Source organism: Semicossyphus pulcher, unplaced genomic scaffold (assembly GCF_022749685.1).
Source record: "Semicossyphus pulcher isolate SPU_LCO1_2020_fin unplaced genomic scaffold, fSemPul1.0.p SCAF_21, whole genome shotgun sequence".
In the NCBI taxonomy this organism is placed as follows: domain Eukaryota; kingdom Metazoa; phylum Chordata; class Actinopteri; order Labriformes; family Labridae; genus Semicossyphus; species Semicossyphus pulcher.
The window spans coordinates 1,398,879-1,423,589 of NW_027211695.1; the positions used below are offsets into that span (position 1 = coordinate 1,398,879).

General features: G+C 43.6%; 1 protein-coding gene across 1 annotated transcript; it reads left to right on the forward strand.

Annotated features, from left to right (window-relative positions):
* Positions 1–335: 335 nt before the first annotated feature.
* On the forward strand, positions 336–23,974 carry nat16 (N-acetyltransferase 16). The gene is made up of 5 exons (XM_069672601.1): positions 336–413; positions 20,027–20,252; positions 21,410–21,634; positions 21,715–22,055; positions 22,528–23,974. The coding sequence occupies exons 2-5, from the start codon at positions 20,037–20,039 to the stop codon at positions 22,754–22,756; spliced, it is 1,011 nt and encodes a 336-aa protein (XP_069528702.1). The 5' UTR covers positions 336–413; positions 20,027–20,036; the 3' UTR covers positions 22,757–23,974.
* The last annotated feature ends 737 nt before the right edge of the window (positions 23,975–24,711 follow it).

Below are 24,711 nucleotides of genomic sequence, written 5' to 3' on the forward strand. Positions count from 1 at the left end.
CTCCATGAATCCTCACTGAGCCTGAAAGTGTTTGTTCAGTTTATTTTTATCATCCTTTAAATCATTTTGATGCAGAATCAGAGAGCAGAGAGCGATGTGAGGTGTTCTGCTGCTGCTGGAGCTGGTTTGTAGTCTCAGCACGTCCCTTTGATACCGACACACACACACACACACACACACAGAGGAGGGGGAGGGCTGCGGTGATGCTGAGCCGCTCCAGTGAGTCCAGTATGGAGGCCTGACGTCAGGACTGGGAGGGGCGGGGCTTGTGGTTCGTGCGGAGCCTCGAGCGGATCAGAGCCGGTCTGTGTCCTCTCATTCATCACCGGAACTGTGCAGCAGCTCGCGCGCCTCACCGTCTCCATCCTCCGAGCAGCGACCAGCAGGACCCCCCCGGCCGGACACCTCCCGCGGTAAGCCCCGCTGCAGAGCGGACACAGCCGGTCAGATAGCGGAGGAGGCTCGTGCGCTCCTGTAAGGATCATTATGACAGCCTGTGCGGGCTGAGCAGCGCGTGCGGTGCGTGCAGGCCCGCCGCTTCAGTCCGTGACGCCTCCGCTCTGATGATATTGTTTGCTTTTAATCTGTGCGGGATTATGTAACGCGTTTAATGCGCTCATAGAGAGAGGGAGCGCGTGCGGGATTATTCAGCCTCCGTTTCATCTGATGGGCGCGCGCTGGGATCTCTGATGACGACACAGTGTGAACACGTTATTACAGCATCATATATGTTCACTGGTACACACAAACACGCGCGCACACACACACACACAGGCAGATGTATCCTCTTTATGTGTTTATTTGATAAAACAGCTGAATCAGCTGATTGATTATTGGTTATTGATTATCGGGTGGCAGATGGTGGTAAAGCTGCGGTCTGGGGTCCTCTAAAGGTCGTCCCGTTTCTCTTGCTTCCCGGAGCATCCTGCAGAGCTCCATCCTGTTATTACTGCAGATATCAGGTGTTCATGTATGTTCACTGTAACTGCATGCTGATGATGTCACATCAGCAGACTGATGATGTCACAATAGATATGGTGGTAATGATCATGAGTGCGGCCTGTCAGTCAGCTGAACATGAAACAGTTTCATTAAGTGATATTTGATCCTCGACGAGCGGCCGGCTCTCTGACTGTCATCGAACGTCTCGTGCTCTGCTGTCTGTAAACACTTTAAATAATCTACATTCATTTCACGTCTCTGTTGATGAACGACGTCCTCTCGGCGTTCAGGATCACAGCTGCTGTTCAGGCAGGCTGCGTGTCCCTGTTAGCCTGCCGTCCTGAGATGTGTCACCTGTGACGTCTACCTGACACATCGCTGTGTTTCTGTTTCTCTTCTTTCTGCTGGTCTGTAAAAATCTAACCTTCAGACATCCTGAGTCTGACCCTGAGACAGCTCCTCCTGTAGAGTCAAACACTTTTTACTTACAGGTGTATCTCCAGGTTACATCTGATTTTAAATAATGATCCAGTAAATGCTCCCCTCTGATTGGACAGTTTTAAATCTTATTTCTCTCGAGTGCCTCCTCTCTCTCCTCTCTGTCGGTGTCTGGTACAGACTCTGTCTCTCTGTCACGTTTAAATAAAGTTTGATGAAAGCATGATTGTGGAGTCTGCATGGTCAGATATCTGTGGATGTTTCTGATGCTGTGAAACAGGACGCAGAGAGCAGGCGGTGAAACAACAGATGCTTTCTGTCAGAGCCGTCTCACGACGAGTCAGTTTGGTGATGTGTTCACTTCATGTTCACGCTGCACTGTGTGATCGATAGTTAGTCTGTGAGTGAGGACAGAAGACCACGGACGACCAGGACCAGGACCTGGTACCTGTTCTGTTGCTGCCTCAGTTTTCTTCTGATAGACTAACTGATGATGTTGATCTTTGTAGAACAGATGTTACACATCTGTTGACAGAGTAACAGAGCGTCCTCCTATAGATGTGGCTCAGGACGAGCTCTGCGACGCCGTCTCTTCAGGGTTCAGTTAGAGACACCGTGATCCAGAGTTCAGCAACACCAGATCCTGCTCTGATTGATCCGTTATTCCTCGTGTTCTATAAAAGCTTGTTTGCTAATGATGCTACATTTCTGCAGCTCCTTGATGAAGGGAACTGAGTCAGACTTGACGGACGTTTTAAGTTACCTCCTTTCTGCTCGCTGCGGTCACTCCAGTCCAGCAGGTGGCAGTAATGCATCTCTAGGCTGGAAGAAGAAAAAGAAGAACTCCAGTCCCCTGAGCTAACGGTTAAATGAGAAGCAGGAGTAAAGATGAGCTCCTCTGTCTCTCAGGTGACACAGCACACCTGGGCGACACAGTGAGCAGGTATCTCAGACAGACTCGTGTGGGGTTACATATCAGTGAACACGTGTGGGGGTTACGTTACATCAGTGATAACGTTACTCACATGATGTGGGCATGTGAGCACGTTCATTAACGAGGTCACAGACGGTAAATACGTCAAGCACGTTAGCTACGTTACTCGCATAACTGATGTCAACGATAACATTAATGTCAAATTCAGCTCTTCAGTCAGACTGCGAAAAACGCGTCATCTGGTAGAGGCCAGGGAGCTCGCTAAACTACACTTCCTCAGTCTAGGACGCCTCTGATGTCATGTCTCGTTCAGAATCGTCAGGTTTGAAATGTCGACTGCAGACCTGAAGATGTTTCAGACGATCCACCGTCGTGTTTCAGACTCTGTCCCGCTCTGAGCCGTCGCCTGCAGAGAGACGGTCGTATTTCACTCCAGCGTCTCTCGCTGGGACGTTCCTTTCAGAGGGAGGGGCGCAATGCATGCTGGGTGTTGTAGGAATGTAGAATGGGCGAAACCACGAGCTGTTTGTACGACTTTCTCCACAGCAATGGCGCCAATTTCAAACATTATTGCTTCTATGGATTACAGAGAACACCAGCTGTGACTGATTAAATGATTAAATCTGAAATACTTCATGAATGCTCTGGGGGGGGGGTTCTCTGCTGGTGCATCTCTGTCATCATCGTCTCTGAGGTGTGTGGCCCTTTAAACAGCCACACTTTCATTATTTCACTCCTTTAACCTGACACATATTCAGCAAGCTTTATTTTGAAAGTCTTACTGGCCGTTGCATATTTATCAACTGAATCAAATCAAAATTTTGAAGAGCTGCTGACAGAGCTGAGATTGCACATTAATATTTACGCTGTGTTCATCACTGACGCTCGCTATGCTAATGAAGGTAGCATGTAGCATATGAATCACTCGTAACCATTGTTACATTCAGCCCAGTAATATCACTGTGAGTGCAGCTAAAGTTAGCATGCTAACTCTCAGAGGTCCAGCCGAAGCTGACAGGAAGCTGTTATTTTTAGTGTTGTCCTCATGACGTGCAGGACAAGTGGACAGTTTGACCTCTGACCCGGGGGGGGGCAGAGGAAGTCAGGACACTGGACATAAGGGTTTTATTGTGAAGGGTCAACAAACCAGCACCTAAGCTGGCTAACAGCCACAGCTAATATAAGAACTGCTGGTCAGAGTGAAGTGGACATATGAGCCTCTCTTTACGTCTCCTGTGACTCCATCACCGTCTCCATCAGGCATGACCCTCTGAAACAGAGCTGTGGGGGGAGGGGGGGCAGATCTGCAGGCGGGTATCAGCATCCATTCCTCAGCCTGAGCTGCAGTGCATTGTGGGCCGTCGCTCCTCTCTCTTCATGTGAAAACACTCCATTTGGCCGACCATCTGGACTCTTGAAAAACCACGAGGCCTTCAACCCAACAGAACTGGGACACGAGAGAGAGGGAGAGAGAGAGAGGGAGAGAGAGGGAGAGAGAGAGAGAGAGAGGGAGAGAGAGAGGGAGAGAGAGAGGGAGAGGGAGAGGGAGGGAAAAACGGAGAGAGGGAGAGAGAGGGGGGGGAGAGAGGGAGGGAAAAAGGGAGAGAGAGGGAGAGAGGGAGGGAGGGAGGGAGGGAGAGGGAGAGAGGGGAGAGAGAGAGGGAGAGGGAGAGGGAGAGGGAGAGAGAGAGGGAGAGGGAGAGGGAGGGAAAAAGGGAGAGAGGGAGAGAGAGAGAGGGAAAAAGGGAGAGAGAGAGAGAGAGGGAGAGGGAAAAAGGGAGAGAGTGGGAGGGAGAGAGAGAGAGAGAGAGAGAGCACAAAATGGAGGCCGAGCAGGGACGGATCATTGATTATTAATTACTGATCAGTGTGTTGATGCACTGTCTTTGGTTGTTTGCTGCTCTGTAACATGTGATGATTATATTTACATTAAACATGATGATGTCATTAACAGGTGACAGTAATGCACAGGTGTTATCAGCTGTTTCTGTGGTTAGGGAGATCGAGGAAACGTCCCTCTTAAAGCTGCAGTCTTTGAGTATGCGGCCACTAGGGGGCAGCAGACCGACTGAAAACAGCCTCTGACATGTGATCACATTATAACTGCTAACAAACAGTGTTAGAAGAAACCCTGTAAACACACGGAGAGCCGGCCGAGCTCACGGGGGCCGTGCAACGTCAGATCTACGTGTGGTGGGTGGAGGCCTCTAGTGGCAGCGCTGGTTATTACAGGAGAACAGGAGAAGAAGAGCGATGGAGTCACTGAGGACAGGCACAAAGTGTCTCTCAAACAGGTTCTTGAATTAAGGTTTATTTTAGCCTAAATCTTTCATCATGCGACAAACAAACAACCTGTGAACGTTTGACGTGAGCCGAACTCGTAAGGAGGAGGACGTGCTGCCAGGTGTCAGAGGAAACATCCTGTGTGTGGTATTCGAGTGTTGAAAGAACATGTCGGTTTTTGGCGGATCAATTTGATTTGTGGCGACTCGTTAATAAACTTATTTAGTTATTTTAGAGATGCTGCGTTCAGGGATCGACTTCTGTGCATGCTGTGTGTTGATTTTCAAAATAAAAGCCCTCCTCCTCCTCTGCCGCTCAATGATCTCGATGATCTGATACTGATTGTTAAAACCATGTTGGCGCTGAAGTAACATCACAGCTGAGAGTGAAGCTGCAGTCACATGACAGGAAACAGGAAGTTATTGGGTTTTGGACAAAAAGCAGGAAAGTGTGGGGATGTTTTTCTATCATGTAGACTTCAGTGAAATTAATCTGGATGATGCAGTTTTTATCATCGTTGGATTTTAAATAAAGTTGAATTAAAGGCCTGATCATTCTCCTGTGGGAAATACTGTCTGTTGTCATGCTGTAAAAGCTGCTGAAGAGAGACAGACAGGGAGAGAGACGGGGAGAGAGAGAGACAGTTTGGTGTGATGTGATGTCTTGTGACAGTTTGGTATTTGGATTGAAAGCGTGGAGGCTTTATTCTATTAATCATGGAGGGAGAGAAAGAGGAGCAAAGCACAACATGGACATCCTATTCTTCCTCCTCTGTCAACACACTGACTCACACTGTCTCTCCCTGTCTGTCTGTCTGTCTGTCTCTCTGTCTGTCTGTGTGCAGACAGGGACAGACGGGGGACGTGGTGGTTGTGTGTAGTTTTTAGTTGTGAACGTCTGACTGATGCTCGTGCTGTTAACGTGTTTCTCTGCACTGAAATTAGGTTTTCTGTCTGAAACGATCTGATGAGTATCACACACAGATCTGCTGCACACGTCCTCCTATACACTGTTCTAAGATTTGGTAAAGTACTGGATGTCCCTGAAGAGGACGCCTGGGCTCTATTTTTACATTATCAGGCTCTAAATGTCTCCCGTAGATGTGTTCATCCTGCAGCAGTGAAACAGGCTGTAATGGCTGCAACATAATCCTTGATGGGTCAAAGGTCGTCCACTAAGAGTTCTTGTTGTTTCCACTGACAGGCTCAGATTGTTATTCTAAGTGTGTGACAACATGACAGAAAGGATCCCTACAGAGATAGACCTTTTTGTTACAGAGGAAGATGATTGTTTTAACCACACACAGACGTTACATCGCTCTCTGCACACACACCAGACTCCATTCAGAAAAACACTGATTTTATCTCACAGGACACAGGAGCTGCTGCTCTACTGCTGCCTTATTGTGTGTTACACACATATTGTGTTGGACTTGGATGAAATATTTAAAACAACAAAGTCACACAATAACACAAAAACACAATCACTCGACGCAGCAGCAGAGGACCTGCAGCTCCTGTGTTCTGTGAGGTTAAATTACTGGTTTTCTAAATGGAGTTTGGCAGCTCTAAAGACAGAGTGAATAGAGCGCTGTTTCTGCTGCTGGCTGATAAAATCTACTGGAGCAATTTCAAAACTTTTACTACCTAACAGGAATTTAGACCCTATAAGATGTAAAAACGCAGCTCAGGTTAGAAGTACTGAATGTTGCTTTCTGCGCGGCTCTTTGGCTCGTCTGTGTTCTAGCAGGAGAAAAGAACAAGGTGACATGATTGAGGACGAAACATCGTGATGAGTGATAAGGAGGAGAGGAGAGCAGTGTCACTGAACGTCACGATGAGAGTGTTTTAAAGGCTGACAGGAGAGAGTGTGTTCGCATGAGACTGACACGCACGTTACATGAAGCAGGCCGAGGTCACGTTCTTTATTCGTCCTCAACATGCCTGTCTCTGCTTTTTCAACCAGCTGCTCAAATATGAAGATTCTTTACATCCTGTGGAAGTGAATATTTGAAGATTTTAACAAAAACAAATAAATAAACTGGTCATGGATCCGTCAGCAGATTGATCCATGATGAATCTGTTAGCTGCAGCTCTGCATGTTGGAGAGAGCGAAATGTGCATCTCACAGTGTAAGAGTATAAATCTGCCTTTAATAGAACATGTGACTCTTCAGGGACACGCGCACACACACACACACACACACACACACACACACACACACACACACTCATTGTGTCGCACTGAGGGGACCTTGGAGATTAATGAGTGTATAGGTGCTGCAGTGCAGAGTCAGGGCGGGGGGAGGACACAAGGGGGAGGAGGAGGGGCAGATTTATGGAGGAGGGGGTTGGTAGGGAGGATGAAGAGGGGGTGAAGAGGAGCTGAAGAATGAGGCTAGGATTTAGGAGGTAGGAGACAAGGAGGAGGTGGGCTGAAATTGAAGGAGGCAAGGAGAGGTGAGAAGTGGAGGAGGTGAAGGTGAGAGTGTGCATGAGCAGTTTTATTGTTTGCAGAGCGACCCGACTCGTGATGAACTACTGCAAAGTCAAACAGGGCTCAGTGTGTGTGTGTGTGTGTGTGTGTGTGTGTGCGTGATGCATCACCTACCTCCACCTGAAATTGGACGCAGCAAACATTAAATCTAAAGAAAAGGAGGCCGTCATCTCCTCCCCTCCACAGCTGTCTCTCTGTGGGTATAATGACGCACACATAATCCCCTCCCCCACCCTCCCCCGCCCCTCCCCCACAGCCAGCCTCCTCCCCCCGTTGACCCTCATTCATTTTATAGCTGCTAACATGCACGGTGCTAACATGCGCTCGTCCTGCAGCACAATCAGATCGCACAGATGTAAACAGGAGACGCTGCTTTAACCTCGACGTGAACACAGATTATTTATAGATGATATTTCACTGATTGCTTGAGCTCGATGAGGATGATGATGATCACAGCAGGATGAAGAGGATCAATCACTGCTGCAGCGGTGCGTCACTGTACCCAGAGATGTGATCATGTACTAAAAGAATGGTTCCTTCTGTCAGATTATTCACAGAGCTCATTGAGAGAGATTTACAGAGGAACAAACAGGACCGATTAAATATAAACGCAGACATGAATAAGAGGATTTAAAAGCAATCTTGATGAAGGTCGGTTTATAAAAGCATTTTAATAAAGACTAAAACAAATAAAAGCTAACATTGATCTTTTCTTTATGATAGAGGGAGAGGAGAGTTTATTTACAGAGTACCGAGTGTGTTGGATGAAGTGATTTGTCACAGAGCCTTTGGGACCAGCAGGGCTAAGATGTAAAGTTTTGGCACGTTCTTCTCGCACTGATTAAACTCTGAAAGCTCACCTCGGTTAATTACACTTATATAATCCACAGTTCCTTCTTTAAAAAAATCCCTGCATGGATTAAAATGTATCTGCACACCTTTGTCCTCACTTAGTGCAGAAATGTTCCCTCGTCTGCAGCTCCGGTCGAGTCCACGAATCAGAACATTTGTTCATTTTCTCGACATGATTATAAATGTGACAGACAAGAGTCAGAGAAGAATGAGACACGAGGAAACACTCTGATCGGCTGTCCCATCAGGCACAAGTTATTTTACTCTTTAGTTTCATGCGGATCAAACAAACAAGTTAAAAACCTGTTCACGTTTCGTTAGCAGAGCCAGGCTAGCTGTTTCACACTTCATGCTAAGCTAACTGGCTGTTGTTTGATAGTAAATAGACAAATATCAGAGTGATATCAATCTGAAAGTGAAAAGGTCTATTCCCCAAATTGTTGGAGTGTCCCTTTAAATAGCGCCCGTGTGAATCCGCAGTGAAAGCTGCTTACAGATTGCATCTGCCAAAAATATGTATTTCCACTCTCTGCGTCTGTTTGTCAGCCCATGTCACATCCCTCTCTCCTCGCTGAGCCGCCCCCCGTCACATCCTGATCTCTGAAACTATAATCACAGAGGCAAAGAGCCTCTCATGTTAATATGTTAGCTCTTTGTAAGAGAGTCACATGACCTGCAGATTTGACTTGTGCAACTATGTCGCTGTGTACATTCAAATATTAATGATGAAGAGTCTGGTTGCAGCTGCTGTAAGAAATGTACACGTTAGGATGAACTGTTAGCCTTAATATAATGTAAACAGGTGAGCTGTATAAAGATTCTCCCCGTACAGTCGATCTTAGCGGTGTAAGCCTGATGTTATTGTTTAAACCCTTGAGGCACTGGAAGCAACGATCGAGGTGCCTGGAAGGATCCAGATGTTTAGAGTTGAAGGCAGAATTACATTTGTGTTGGGTTAGTAATGAGGATCGGACACTGTGTTCTCTCGGCGGTAGCTTCCATTGATCTGTAGTGAGCTGCAGGCTGTAAGTAGGCGATAGCATCGGCTTCAAGTGTTTACTTTCAGGTACGCCAGCTGCAGAAACACACGTTTGGACACTGGAACCTGAGATGACGTTCCAACAATGAAAACAGGGTTGGAGTAGGGACATCTAAGGCTCTTGGTGGGTGTTTGGCCATTTGAAACAATGGGTGAACTTTCAACAGTACTATGGATACTTTAAACACTGTGATGTAAAACCTCCATCAGGCAGATCAGTGTGTCATTGTCTTTTGGTGGTATGGTGACTCTGATGTGAGCTCAAAGTGGCGTAGCATCTTGTCAAAAGGCCTTCAGGTGATTGCAGCACCTGGTAAGCGTATCCTACCCTGTTGTGAATTATGCATCCTGCGTCAGGTAACTCATTATTCATGAGCAGTGCTACATTATACAGGTGGCAGTCTTTAAGCACATTAGCTGAAGTGGCTCAGTGGACGCTTGGAGAAAGTAACGCTGCCTCTGACGCCGCCTGACTCACCAGTTCATACTGAGGTAAGAGCAACAATCAAAACTAAGTTGTTTATATTTATTTGTTGTTTTATTAAACACAAATGTCAAACTTCATAATATAATGTTTCTTTATTTGTAGGAGAAACAACACCTCCCATCACATGGGCCATTTGTTGCTCACTGGTTGGTCCAGGACCAGCCGAGGATACAGACCTTCTGACTGATGACCTTGATGACACGACATTAAACTTTAAATTAACATTAAACCCTGTATGTAAAAGAATCATTCAACGTAAAAATAAAGAACCTTCAATATTTAACTAGCTGAGTCTTTTTGGCTTGAACAGTTGGGGATGCTGTAAGACGCCTTTGTGTGTATTACTACAGAGATGACCTCATGGGGTCAAATTACTGAAGGTAATCTGTGTTACCTTTAACCTGGGTGAACATACAGTATATATGTGTTTGTGCGCTGTTGACTTTTGACCTATGAGGAAACATCTAGTCAGAGAGTTGACAATGGATGTAGCTGATGGATGAACACTTGAGTACACCGCGGGTTGGTCCCAATTTATCCACATCTCTCAACCACACTTTAAAAAGATTGATGTCAAACAGCATCATCTCTGTTTTAAATGCCGTTCTGACATTAATAATATGCTCTTTGTTTGCCTTACTAACCGCTCGTCATTGTAATGCAGCCGTGTAGCACCTCGATTCCACCGGACAACGCGTCTAATACATTCAAACCCTTCAGAGAGCGTGCCAGAGGCGGAGCGTCTTGCTTTTCCGATTGAATGACTTGACCATAACAATACTACCTACCTACCCTTGTCAGGCAGTAGACAATGGGTTCTGGTTGCAGTTCAGCCGATAGCATTCCCCATTCTAAAGCCCACTCTATCCTGATTGGTCAATCGTACTCCGACTACAGACAAGAAACCAGAATACTTATGACATCATAGGCGGTAGAGGGTTTGACCGAGTTGGTAGGCTCAGAACATTCCACATCAGTGGCAGCCATCTTGGTTCATGAAAATACCTTGACGGCAATTAAACCAACCCCAAACTTGATAAACGGTTATGATTGGCCTGACCTAAATCAGGTCAGATGAAAATCTGTTCGAACAGAGGGGTACAAAAAGAGGATAAATAAACCATTGCAGATTCGCTAAGTTCAAAGGTTAATGGCTCTAAAGGTCATCTTGTGTTTGACAGTTCAATATTAAATATTTAACACGTTAGAGGAACACTGTATAAGATGCACACTCCGCACCAGTCAAACTTTTTTGATATATAAATGTTAGAGGTGATTGATCTTATGACATTACTTGTGATATTATAAAGACTGTGGTTGTCACTATTCAAACCATTTTATAAAAGTCATACTCATGCACATCAAGTCTTCAATTTGTGAAATATACATACATTTCCCCAAAACACAAAAAATATGTTTTCACAAATGTATTCTTGCTTCTCTGAAGAAGGCCAGCCTAGAAGTTGTCTGTTGAGGGCATAGACTGTATTTAATAAGTGGACTTAGACTCTGATGTCCCCCATGGATTCGTGCACTCTTTGACACGTCCCACATCCTGGAGGAGAGGGTGGCGGTGGAGAAGAGCAAGGGCTTAGCAAACACCAAGCTACCAGCTAATGCTAGCTTTGTTTGTAAGGTGCATTTGTACCTCACAGTAACTATGGTATATATGGTGAGCTTATTTGGGCTAGAAAAGAAAACTAGCTTTAAACCAAATGTACTTACTGGAGTACGAACCTTTGGAGTCGCCCCCTGCTGGCCATTATAAAGAATGCAGGTCTGCATTGACTGAGTCCACCTCTTCCATACAGTCTATGATTGAGGGACGTTTGTGTCTCTGCTGCATCAAAGCTTTTTGGGTTTGGTACAGTATACAACTCTGTACTGGTACCATGCCATCGCCTCAGATAATCAGAACATGTGATTTTATGTAATTTAACAAAAACACTGACATGTTCAAAAACCTTTTGAAGCTTTTGAACAGCAGAGGAATACTTAATGTTCAGGTATGATGCATGTGCATTTTCTCACCTGTGCAGGTGACAGTGTAAAAGTATATTGCACACTTATCTGATTGTCATGGCAACAAGCACAGAGTGATGATTGACAGATTCACCAACTAATCATTTTCTGGTGCCTGTGTGTCAATGGTTTGTTTCATGTGTAGGCGGGGCTACGTTGGAAAAATGACATGGAGCCTGCTATCGTGCAACAGAGTGCTATGCTTATGTGTTTGGGTCAACATGGAGCCTACTGGCATGAAGCACTGGAGCCAAGGATCTACCCAGGAGACATGAATGATTTTGGTGTCCATGTTCTCATCACTTGACCAACAGGATAATCTACTGAAGACATGGTGTGTTCCTCTGAGTTTTGTATTATTCAGGTGCCAAGAGACCTGTTCTGTTCAGTATGATGCTCCTATAAGTTATGTGGGGAAAGATAATCTATGAATCTGTGCTGGCAGCATACTCCAAATACAACCACCTTGTTGTGATTTTCATGACAATGCTTTCTGTTGAGGCTCTAATACCAATCTCCCTTTTGGCATGTGCAGAGTTAATAATGGTAAATCTTAATTTATAAATGATCTCTTTGGAAATTAGTGTTTTCATAACAAAGTGAAGCAAGGTTTGGTGCTGTGCACATGCTGCCAATGTCGATGCAAAGACGCCATTAGACAAGAATGATGGAGTTTATGTTTTTCATTAGAGTGAAAGATTCCCTTGAGGTTGGGTTGCACAGTGTTGACACTCTCCTGATGTTACATCAGATATAGTTGATCTGAGAAAAATCACATGAAGTAAAATCGTGTGAATAAACAAATCCTTGTCCTTCCTGTTTAATGAGTCCATCAGAGAAATCCTGGTACTGATCCTAGCTAACAAACAAGGCACTGGTCAGCCTCAAGGAGCTGGAAGCAGAGAGATTTTTTTATTTGCATTTTATTTAACAAGGAAAAGCCTCATTGAGATTAAAAATCTCTTTTACAAGAGTGTCCTGGCCAAGACAGCAGCGGCACATTTTAACAAAGTGCTTAACAGGGCTGTGTGAGACTCCAGATGTAGTTATGAACCCAGAGATGATCGTGTTTTCTGAAAGGGTGAATATTTGCTGGTTGTGTTTAACCAAAGTGAATAAAGAAACACAGTATTACCATATTTAATTCCCATAAAGTTACCTCTGGTGATTGACAATCACTCTTGTCCCGCATGACTTGTTGGTCAGTTCATCAGTAAGTGTTAGGGTTAGGGGATGGAGCATGCTTTCGTGAGTTTGGTTCTGACTTTCCACACCAGAACTCAATCCTCCAAATCTAACACGAGCATCGTTTAAATACCAGGCCCTAATCTGCACATTTGATGGCACTTTTTTGCAATGTGCCCAATCCTATTTCATTTGGAGTTCGCTGCCAGCCAGAAAGAGGAAGAGTAAGCCAGAGCGTGAGAGAGTGAATAGGAGAAGAGTGAATCAATGAGTGTGTGAGAGAGAGCGGGAGACAGAGACACAAAAACAAAACAGCATCGCTCTCATTGGCAGGAGCCGAATACCCGGCCAAGCCTGACACCTCATCTAAAGGCATCAAAGCATGATGGAAAAGTACCAGTATCCACAGTGTGTGTGTCTGTGTGTGTGTGTGTGCACGCTGTGGGCAGACAGTGTTTTCACTACAAATGCCCTTTCAGCTCACATGGCCCATTGATAGATTATTGGAACATGTCTAACATTTCTGTGTTAGCCTCAACAAGCCCCCTCAGGGACTTACTGGCACCCCTCCCTCCAACCCCTTCCTCTAATAGCATCAAAAGACAGTGCATAACCTAACACACACTAACAGGTAGTGAAAAGGGGCTTATAACACCCTAATAGAGCCAGTAACACACAAATGGTGTCCCTGAGGATTTGTACAAATTGTCCACACATATTTCCACAAAGGTTTAGAAAAAGGTAAATTTTTTAAAGATAATATTTGTTATACTTGTACTTGAAAGAGTTCCGGCTTTTCAGTGGTGTCATACTTGTTGATTGAAGGATATGGACACAGCAAGTCGTTAGTCTTCAATATCCAGCATCCATGTTAAGAATGTAACTTTTAAGGTTCCCGATTCATCTGACAGTTACTCTCTTTCTACCCTAAAGCAGCACTCTGATGGTGCTCCTGTAGTATTAAGCAGCCACAGCAAAACTTCATAATTGTCATGTGTCCGGCATCATCTTTGGATGTCTCATGTTATCACAAATATGAGGTAAACGCTGTGTTTTAAATTTAAGCTAGCACTGTAAAACCTTTCATTATTTTGTCCCCTTTTTTGAGGCAACATATCTAAGCAACACTAAAAATGATCCTCTCTTCTGACCCTTCTCTAGGTCCCCCTTCTTGCATTTTAGTGTTGCATGTTAAATGACAGAGCAGAACCAGAGAGAAAAGAAGCATTCGAGTTCAGACGCTCAGTAGAACTGATTCTCATTCAGGTTTATGGAACTACTGCATTCCATGCATGGCCAGTGTTTGTCTTCTGTAAGCTTGGATTCTCAAACAAGAGGTCTTACCACCCGAAGAGTCTGTGCAACATCTCTGCAGTTCTTACAAGTTTTCTCCACATTCTGCATATTGGTCCTGACATCTCTTGAAATCACTTTACTTACTTGGGAGGACCATCCTTGAGTGCTTCTTTTGCTTCTTTTCTTTTAACCACTGGTATTTTTTTTTTAAATTTCTTATAGTCTTTCTAAGTCTGTACTTTGGGAGGTGGTGTACAGCACAGATATTCTTTACTTGATTTCTTCAGCTTAGCCACACCACTGTATGCTGAGTCCTCAATGACGTCTCCACCTGAGGTCTGCTGGGCCCTGTTCCTGGTGACCTGGTGCTGAATGTCTGGTCACATGCTTTCATGTTTTGTGACTTGGTGCTATCCTTGGGTCTAGCCTTTCCTGCATTTGGCAAGAGTTTCCAATGTCAGCCAAGTCTTCTAGCTTCCAGTGGATCCTTGCTTGCCTTGCTCTTCCATAGGCCCTACCTGCTTCACTATGAAATACAATTCATCCTTGGAAGGCATGTGATTGTGCCTCAAACAGGCACCATAAAGGCAACACCTGTCTTTTTGGCCTCTGGGTCATTGCTTTGTTAGGAGCTTCTGGGTCTTGATATTTTCAACTGTCCCACCTTGGCCTATCTTACTATGAAGATGAATACAGATGTGGATCTAGATCTTTTTCCTGGTATGCTACTTCAATACGGACCAGCTCTGTCTGATTAATTACACATTGCCCTCTGTCTGTGTGACCATCTTTTGGTTCAACCCCTTCAGTCATGGTAATCCTCCCTCCATGAATCACCATCTTAACGTGGTGTTTGTATGTCCCTGTGAACCTGGGAGCTGTGTTGTCCGGGGCACTAGCCCCTGGTAGGGTCTCCCAAGGTAAATTGGTCCCAGAGAAAATACCAGACAAAGAGCAGTTCAAAAACCCCTTATGAAGAGGCAAGAACATGTGACAGCTACCTTGCCCAGATCAGGGAGACCGGGGCTACCCCCTGGAGCCAGACCTGGGGGGGATGCTCGTTGGTGAGTGTCTGGTGGCCGGGCGTTGGTCCATGGGGCCCGGCCGGGCTCAGCTCGAATGAGCAACGCGGAGTCGCTGCCTTGTGGGCCCACCACCTGCAGGGATAGGCATAGGGGTTGGGTGCATTGTAAACCTGGCAGCAGGCAAAAGGGGGTGACCTTGCCGTGCTGATCCCCAGCAGCGTAGACTGGTCCCTACAACCATCCATCAAAAATTGGGAAGATGAGGGCCATGGAGAGGAGACAGCTCATAGTCGTCTCATCTTGACCTCTATTTAAAATGTCCAACTGGCAAGGTTAAAGCTAATGCAGAAACACAGCGAGGACATAATACTGCCTTGGTATATGCCACAGGTCCCTTGGGGAATAAGGTGTAGGTATTCTCTTTCCTTGATGCTCCTTAGATAGGCAGAGACACTTGGATTCCATGGGGTGGGCTATGGAAAAGACACATTGTCATGTCCTGTACTGCCTGAAAACTTGGGAGGAGGGGGTGGCCAAGTCTTTTTATTGACCTTCTGGACTGCAAGGCATTCAAGAAAGGAGGTGTGTTGCATCTTGTCTTTCTTCAACTGTTGTAGGACGCTTGATTTGTCTTGGTCTCGAGACAGATGTCAAAACACTTTTTCAAGGTCTCTGGCTTGTCTTCACACCATTTTTACTAATTCTCAGATAAGGAGAACTTTGGATTTAATTTCGAGACCACTCAGTGGGTGTTTTTATTGAATACGGATATGACAAATCAGTTTTAGGAGTGACTATGGTTTCCATACTTTATTATAAGTATGTCATGCAGTTCTGGGTTCCTAACTGAACTGAACCTGGTCTTACCTCAGTCTCAGGTTTGTCTCATTCTTTATATACACCGGTCTTGGTCATGACCTGGTCTCAGTTAAGGCGATTTTAACTTCAACACTACTTTGTTGTCAATACAGCAGTACTCTGACTCGTGTGCTAAGTCTTAAGCAGCATTTCCATGAAACATTTTTTGTACTGTTGAAATTTGAAATGTCTGCACATCGTTGATCTTCCACAGATTGAAAAGAGTTCATCCCAATGTATCAGATATTTAAGAGTGGCAGGTTTATGCATTAGCGTGACAAGCCCCAAGCAAAAAACCCTAAAGCCAAACTTTCAAGCACTAGTACTAGCCAATCACAGCACAGAGAGGTGTACCTGGGATTTATTTGGGAAAAAATCACGAGTTGCCAAAAAAGTGGCAACTGCCATGTTTGTAACTCCACCTTTAAATTCAAGGTCAGTGTGTTAGTTACCTCAAGAGCATTGGGGTAATGACAGAAACAACACAGAACAGAGTTGTTCTTTTGGTGCCATCTACAACTGTTCCAAGAAAATATTGGTTGTAATGAGTAACAAACGTATTTGAACCGGACTGCTTGGTGGAAATGTGGCTTGTCAGTATTCAGTGAAAGTTGTTGAGTCAATATTCAGAAACTTTTGACATTTCACACTCAGTCCTACCTTATGTATATGTTACTGTATGTTTTCAGATACTTATCATGTTTTGTTGTATTTTATTCTATTGTATCACTGATTATTTGTATGGCTTCTTATGATATGTAGCATTCTTTCTTTTTGCACAAGCTTGTTTTATTTGATTTGCTCACACTGTACGGCTTCATGTGTTAATGTATCCCAACTGAATTAAATGCAAGAATCTTCACAAGCATCTTGTTTTTGTGTTCCTTAGTGCAGATCCCTAACACGTGACACATGTTTGCTCAGAGGGTCGATGTGTCGACTAAAAACAACGGCCTAGCACATAATTTAGGACCCTGCACATTGGCTTTCTTGATGGACTGCCCCCTGATCCACAGCTTTGGCTCTGTTGACACCTGGTATTCACACAAGTGATAGGATCTCACTTCCTTGCTCTGAATGCGTATAAACTTATATAATGATCATCAATCATCATTCTCATTATGAAAACTAATCATTAGAAAAAGGAACTCTCATACTCGAACTGCAACTTGATTTTATTTTCAACTTAAACAAAACTTCATGTAATGTTTTGTTGTAAAAGCCTGCCAGCATTGAGATCCAAACTCCATTCAAAAAATCTTGTTGGCCTTTGTTTGACCAAGGAAATAAATAAACAAATGGCTCCACGTTTATCGGCTTGTGCCTTACCGCCTGCATCACACAGAGTGCAGTGTGCCTGATGTACATTCTTGTCTTCTCAGATTGGGTCCTCTCATAACTTGTTGGATAAGATAGCAAAACTATAACCTAAAAAGTTGATATTAACCTTCTCTTGCCTACAGGAGTAAACCTCCAGGAGAGCTCACGCCCGATTGGTACTTCCAACAGTAAAGATGTAGTCTTTGTGATCATCAATGTACAAAGATACACTTTGATTTTTGCTTCTTGTAACTTTATAGTTGGCAGGGCTGCAACTGAGAATAGACCTGCAGATTTTCTTAAGACTTTAACCTCACTGTTCTTAAACTAACAATCATACTGAAATTTAGATGGACAAAATATGTCCATCAACAGAAATCAAATCAGATCAAGGTCACTGTAAGACACCTATAGTTTCTTATTTTTGCACAAAGCAGGATCGTTTTCTAACCTTACCAAGTTGGTGGAGAAACCTTACCAAACTCTGACCTTTATGTTTGTATGAAATGATTGTTGAAAGTTTGGTGAGATTAAGGAAAAGATCATGGTTTGGGCTCTGAAGAGTGCACTGCTACATCTTGGAAAAAAAACTACAACCACAAGGTTGAAAGTATGTTTTTGGTGAGTCCCCTCTTTGGTGGACCAACCACTGCTGGGTGATGGACGCCACCAGTTTGTAATACTGAAGAATACTACGAATGAGAAGTCTTTCTTATGAAGGCAATTGGCTCAGTCACCATTGTATTAACTCATTCAGTAGGATATAGTGACACAGTACAGACACAGTACAGACATTTGTTTAACTGAAAATGTTCCAGATTATAGTGTTAATGCCAGGTGTGAACAGTGCCTTTATGGGCCCTCTGCACATGAGGGCCCCTGAATCCTCATTCCCCTGTTTCTCCTAAGTCCAAAACCTGTGCCCACAACGCTGATATGGGGTGAGGGTCACTGGAGTTTATATGTACCCACTCTAATGACTGTTAGCTCATCTGAATACAAAAACAGACATCAAGTATCCAAAGCATCACAATCATTTGCTAACTGCACAGCTTTCTTTAGCCAACTCTTTAGTTGTTTGTTTTTTTCTGTCTTGCTTTTTACTTATCTGGTCTATTCATCCACACGCCCTCTCATATCCGTCTCTTCTACTTCACTTTCTGAGCCCCTGCCATCTGTGTGCTTTTCCACTACTTTGGGACCATGATTGTGTTTCTGCTGATTCAAAGTGTTCGGGTAGGCAGGAGTGTCTTTCTCTTTCTTTCCTGCTGGTTATTCGTTCCTCTACCAATCACTTTCACTCACGTTTCCTTTTTCAGTTCCAAGTTGAGAAGTCTATTCCTAGGATTCTTCACTTTATGCTCCCAGCCTGTATTTTGTCTTTGTCAAATATGGCCTATTTTAAGTTTTAAAAGGTCACACACAAGTACAACACAGAGCTAGCAGTGTAAGCTACTGTGAGCTTGTGGTGGTGGCCTTCACCGTATTCACACAGCGGCCATTTTCCTCTGATGGAGGGAAGTTTAAAAGCTGTAATTATGTTGTACTGCTTTGTTCCAGTTATAGTTTAAAGATAAAGCAAATTCAGTCATATTTAAGGGTAAATAGCAGATTTGATCATAATTAAACTACAACTAATGTTAGCATTCAACAACTTCCTAGCTAACATAACTAATTGATAGTGTCACATGAAACAATAGGAACATCAAATGGTATTGATACTATATAATGGTAATGTTAGCCAGGAATTGGTTGAATGCTAAAGTAACTGTTGTGACTTGTTGGCACCTTATGAGTTATAAAATGTGTTGACTTTATTTGGAGTAACGGCGCAATGAAATTCCAAAACCTTAAACACAGCAGGACAACTTTACAACAACACTGATGCATCCCACTCTGAGCCTCAGGTCAGGTGGCTGCTGTGTGAATATATGGAGTGGACAGAGCCTGCAGCAACTACTTGATTTCAGAACACCCTTGATTATTAGCCAGGGTGAAGTTGCTCTTTAAAAAGTCCCGTATGTTAAACGAGGACATGCCTTCTCTAAAATCAAAGACTTTGGTTGCTCTGCTTTCACAGACGGCTTACAGTATGTTCCATCCCCTCTGTGCAGGCCACACAGTATGGACATACAAAGGATTACTTTGCTTTGACATTAATCTGATTATTCTTTTCTTTATATCACACTAAGCGACAGAGGAATTCTTGAATTGGTTGTAATCAGACACTAAAGCCACATTTCGGCACAGTATGTTATTGGCTGTACTTGACTGTACTCACTTGGAACTGATACAAGTACTTTCTCTTCTTAGTCATCCACTGCAGATAGTACCTAGTCACTGCCATGATTCACTGCCACATGAAACGGCCATGTGTTGTCTGTGTTTGTGTCTTCAGAGCATCACAAACACAGGCTGGAACCTTTAGCTAATTCACTGAATGAACTTTACCCAAGTTTCTATCGCAGATCGCTTAACCACACCACTGAGAAGTGGAAGGGATTGTGCAGGATTTCCCTTGTCACATTGTCACAATGATTCCCTCTAACCAATCAGTGTTCTGCAGTGTTTTCACATCAGCCTTCAGTATTGACCTAGTCCTATCTAAAACTATTGCTGATGGAAAACCAAAGAACAGTTCCAAGCGAGTCGAATGGTGTCCAGACAATTTTACCATACAGTAAAAATGAGGTCAAAGATGCTAAGTCTGTGAGGAGTGAATACAGCTGTTTTCTGTTTCCTGTTTTGAGTTAAACAGTCATTTCCGACTAGTAAAGAATGACATCCAGCTCTGAGACACTTCATGAATGTGATATACAATAATCTCTCCTCCACTTTGTATCTCATCAGTTGTTTCAAGATGAAGATTGATACCAGCCTGACTATGCCCCAGCTTCCTGAGGCCCTGTCCCAGACAGGCCTCCAGTTTACTGTGGCCACTGAGGAGGACTTTGATGATATCATGGCTATGAGCCAAGACATCTATGGAGGCCTGGACTACCTGCCCACAAGATATACCAGCTGGCTGCAGGAGACCAACCGCACTGTCATACTGGCCCGCAAACAGGGGAAAGTGGTAAGTTCGATGAATAGTATTTTAGACGATGGGATTAAGAAAGCAGAAGTCCATGAGGAAGTCAGTAAACATCTATCTGTACATCTTATTTGTTTTTTTATGGCTTCCACGCAAATATGGACATGTTTGTAAAAGGTAAGCCTTTCTTAAAGCATATTCAGTTGGTAGAAAAACAGACCCTTTTAGAACCCACCAGGTAATCTTGCGCACTGTTACCCCAGGTCAGATGAAACTCGAATTTTGATTCTGTTCATTAATTAAATGTTGCCATGTGTGCCAGTGTGGGCAAGAATCTGAGTGATCATTTGGACTCTATGCACCAGCTGCATATCTGAAAGGGAAAGCAGCAAAACAAGACTTTAACAAACCAGCAGCCCTATATCTTGGAAGTATTGACTTAATGTTTTGCTTTCAGAAGTTGGCCTCAGTGACTGTATACAGCTCTCATAAAGTCCCCACCTCGAAAGCACTCTTGCACACCTTCCAACTGTGAGCTAAACTAGTGAATGTAGGCCCCGTTAGCTTGCAGAGCTTACAGTGATGTATCTGTTGCTGTGGTTGTGTAGCTGTGGTAGAACTCTGCATATGGTTGTTAATTGCTGTGTCATCAAATCCTAAACCCCTGCAGAGAGAGGTCTTGTTCAGTGTAAGGTGTTAATCGGTGAATAAATCGAGCTTTGCCTTCAGCCTCCGCTTCCTCTTCAAAAAGACAGTCCAGTATAGCATCAAAACAGCAGCCTTGCATTTTATCTCAGAACTTGCATTAAAACAGAACCCATGGGGGCGCTGTTTAGTTCAGTCGGTAGAGCAGGCGCCCCATATACAGAGGCTACAGTCCTCGTCGCACTGATCGCAGGTTCGACTCCCGGTCTGCCGATCATTTGTGCATGTCATCCCCCACTCTCTACTCCCAACATTTCCTGTCTATCTTCAGCTGTCCTGTAAATAAAGCCAAAGGCCAAAAAATAATCTTTAAAACAGAACCCATGGACAACTACAGCCACTAGAGGGCTACTCACTCCAGACCTGAAGAGAGCAATCCACTAATAATGTTTATACGCTCTGATTAACAAGTTCTTGTTCCCAAATCTCTAAAACATCTGAGAGAATTTTCTTTTCATATTTTGTCTTCCTTGTTTCTCTGTGACGCTCTGCAGATTGCTCTGGAGTCAGTGTGTGTGATCGACGATGGGGAGACCATGCTGGTGGAAGGTCTCCGTGTCGCCCCGCAGGAAAGGGGAAAGGGTGTGGCAGGAGTTCTGCTGCGCTTTTGCTCAGAGCTTGTTAAATCCAAGTACCCAGATGTCAAAGTAAGCCGCTTGACCCGTGATGATCAGCTTGGACCAAAGGATTTCCAGAAGTATCGCATCATAACCAAGCAGGTACAAGCAGTAATAGCAGACAAAGGTCCTTTATTCATGTGTTTCTTGGTCAACTCACATTTGGCCTTTCTTCCCCTCAGGGTATTCTGCTGGTGCGCTTCAAAGCTGAAGACCTCAAGCTCCGTCTGTCTGAGCTTGGCCTGAGTGGAGACCTCCAGTCCCCTTTGTCCACCTCCTCTAATGCTGCTCCGGTGCGTCTTGACCAAACAGCTATTCACCATATGTTTCTGACCACTGACCTGTTGCAGGGAGTCCTTCCTAATTCAACCATCATTCAAGACTGGCAGCCATTCAAACCTTTGCCTAGTAACATGGCAATCCTACTGAAGAAGGAAATTGACTGGATGGTGGATGATGTGACCAACCCTACAGTGGCCAGCCTCTGCACCTTCCCTTTCAGGGTGCCCATTGGAGATGACTGGTAAATCTATTTTTCCTATTAAGTGCCAGGCAGATGTTGTAAGTTAAGTTTTTGATTGTTCCATTTGGGGGCTGCCAAAGATGAAAATGTATCAAAAACGTATATTTACAGTACGCAACAAGGGCAAACAGGCTACAACAGGCAAGTTGATTTCCCCAAACCAGGCCTGACAACCTCTATTTCCTGGAGGTCCAAAGCTCCTGTTCCCAATAAATAGTAAATGAATCCAGTTCACTGACTGGTCTTTCTCTCGCTAGGTTCAATCAATCAATCTGCTCCACTTAGTGCTCCCCCTAAAGGCCTGGAGGGGATTTTTGAATTGCATTTCTCCTAACAGAAATCTTTTGGGCTGCTGTAAAGCGTTTCCCCTTGTTTGCCTTTGTACATAGTGGCTGCAGGATAACATAAAAGTACAAGTTCTGTACGGATTAACTCTAGTATTACTGACCAATACATCTTTTTTGTTAACCAGGTATTACTTGAACATTGACATGTTTGGTAAAGACCTGGCTCTGGTTCGGAAGCAGTTCTTGTGCCACCTGCAGCGCCACACTGCCACCCTGAAGGGCCATGTGATGTGCCAGATGTTCCTGGACCCACCGCTCTGGAAGCCCATGGCCGATTTCTGCAACAACACCTTGAGCGTGGAGCTGGTGAAGGAGTACACAGAGCAGTGCGTGGTGGAGTCAGATGTCGTCTAGTTACAGAATGTGGATGGAAGCGAGTACAAGATGAAGGAGCCAGAATGAAGACAAGGGTCTAGACAACCAGGAATGGACACAACTCATTACATTTAACAGATAAACACAGCCCTCTGCATTGAGGAGACAGAAACCAAGCAAACAAAATGTAGGCTCTACGAAACAAAACCACTTCTAAGAATGCAGTAAGTTAGATTCAACAATACACAAAAAATACAGGGCGTGGACATAAAATCAGGAGCACATCATCTATAATAGGTCTGTGACTAATATATAGCATTTATAAGGATTCAAATATATAATTTGTTTTTACTTTCTGTGCTTTTTTTAAGGCCATAGTTTTTGGTTCACCCAAAAAAACAAACAAGTGGGAACTTTTAATAGAGATCTTAAGGGTTCAAAAAATTTGGTGGCAACTTGGGTTAACAAAACCAAACCCAAAGATAATAAATATTTTTGTAATCTATTAAATTATGTTATAATGATTACAGGTGTTTTTGATACTATGTCCACCCTGTGTATTTCTACATTCATAACGAGGCGTAATAAGAGTGATGAAATTGAGAAAGCTTTCTCACACCGGTAGCAGTGATGTAACCTAAAACCCTAAAACAGGCAACATGCAAATACTTTCCTTTAAAAATTTAAGTACCCTTAGGGCATCTCAAACATTTCATCTCTATTCTTTCTGTAAATATGAACTTTCTAAATATGTACACAAGCTGAGTTGGGTTACTAAATCTGCACAACTCTGAAGGCACTTTATGAAAACTGAACAGACAGGTTGTGTCTAGAATGAAAAAGGAAAAGTTCAGGATCAAATAGGGATCATTTACAGATCACATCACTCTAATGTTGATGGGCTCTTCTATTAACAAGTATTACCGTAGGAACGCCAACAACAAATCTTTGCAGAAACAACAAACAACGCCTGTCAGTGAAATGAACAGGCTCAACCTATCCTTCATTATGGTCAAGCTTATGTCTTAGCGTTTGTCTTTTTATTCAAATCTTTGACTGTATATATATATATGTTACTAATTTAATATTTTTACTTATAATGCTGCAATAAAATTTAACATAAATTATAAATTTCCGAAGCTCCGAGTGAAATCTAGGCTCACTTTTGTAGATTGCTAGCATAGAGCCAAAAAAAAAGTGCTTATGCTTCGATATAACAGATTAGTGCAGTTTGCTACTGATTTCAGCTAACGCAGGCAGAATGACTATAATGAAAATAATGATCAGAATTAACTTCAATGTGCTGTTAGAGAATTAAATCATCACTAATAGCTGGCACAACAGCAGTGTTTTGGTTTCAGCCATGTTAGAGCAAAATAACTGTATTGACATATTCGCAATATTGTTGATTATATCATGGCCAAGGACAGTACTACATTCTGGAAGACTTGTACTTGTCCTTTAAAATCAGGACAGCTCAAACACAGTTTCAGTCAGCAGTTTATTCGATGATGTTTTGTTCTGCTTCAGTACTCTTTGTCCTAGACTCTCCATAACTCTACTGGAGCGATGAAGAGCATCCTCCAAAAGTTATTTAACATTAGGGATATTTCATCTCGCTTTTTGAAACATACACAACCATAGCAAAAATAATTCCTCACAATGAAACCAGTTAACTTTAAATAATGATAATAAAGCCACACTAAGTCCATGGCTCTTGGATGGCAGTGTTGGTTAGTCTGTTTTCCACCACAACTGTCCAAACTACTGGATGGATGGTCATAAAAGTTGGTGCAGACATTCATGGTCCACAGAGGATAAACCTTAGGGCTTTGATGATTTTTCATACTGCCACCAGTATGATAAATACTGGATAGTATCCAGTGTAATCTCAAACACAAATGGCAGATTTGCCCACAACTTAGCCCAAAATTTTGTGTGCCTCCGGGATAAATTGTATAAGAGTTTAGCTATCCTCTGACATACTATTTAGC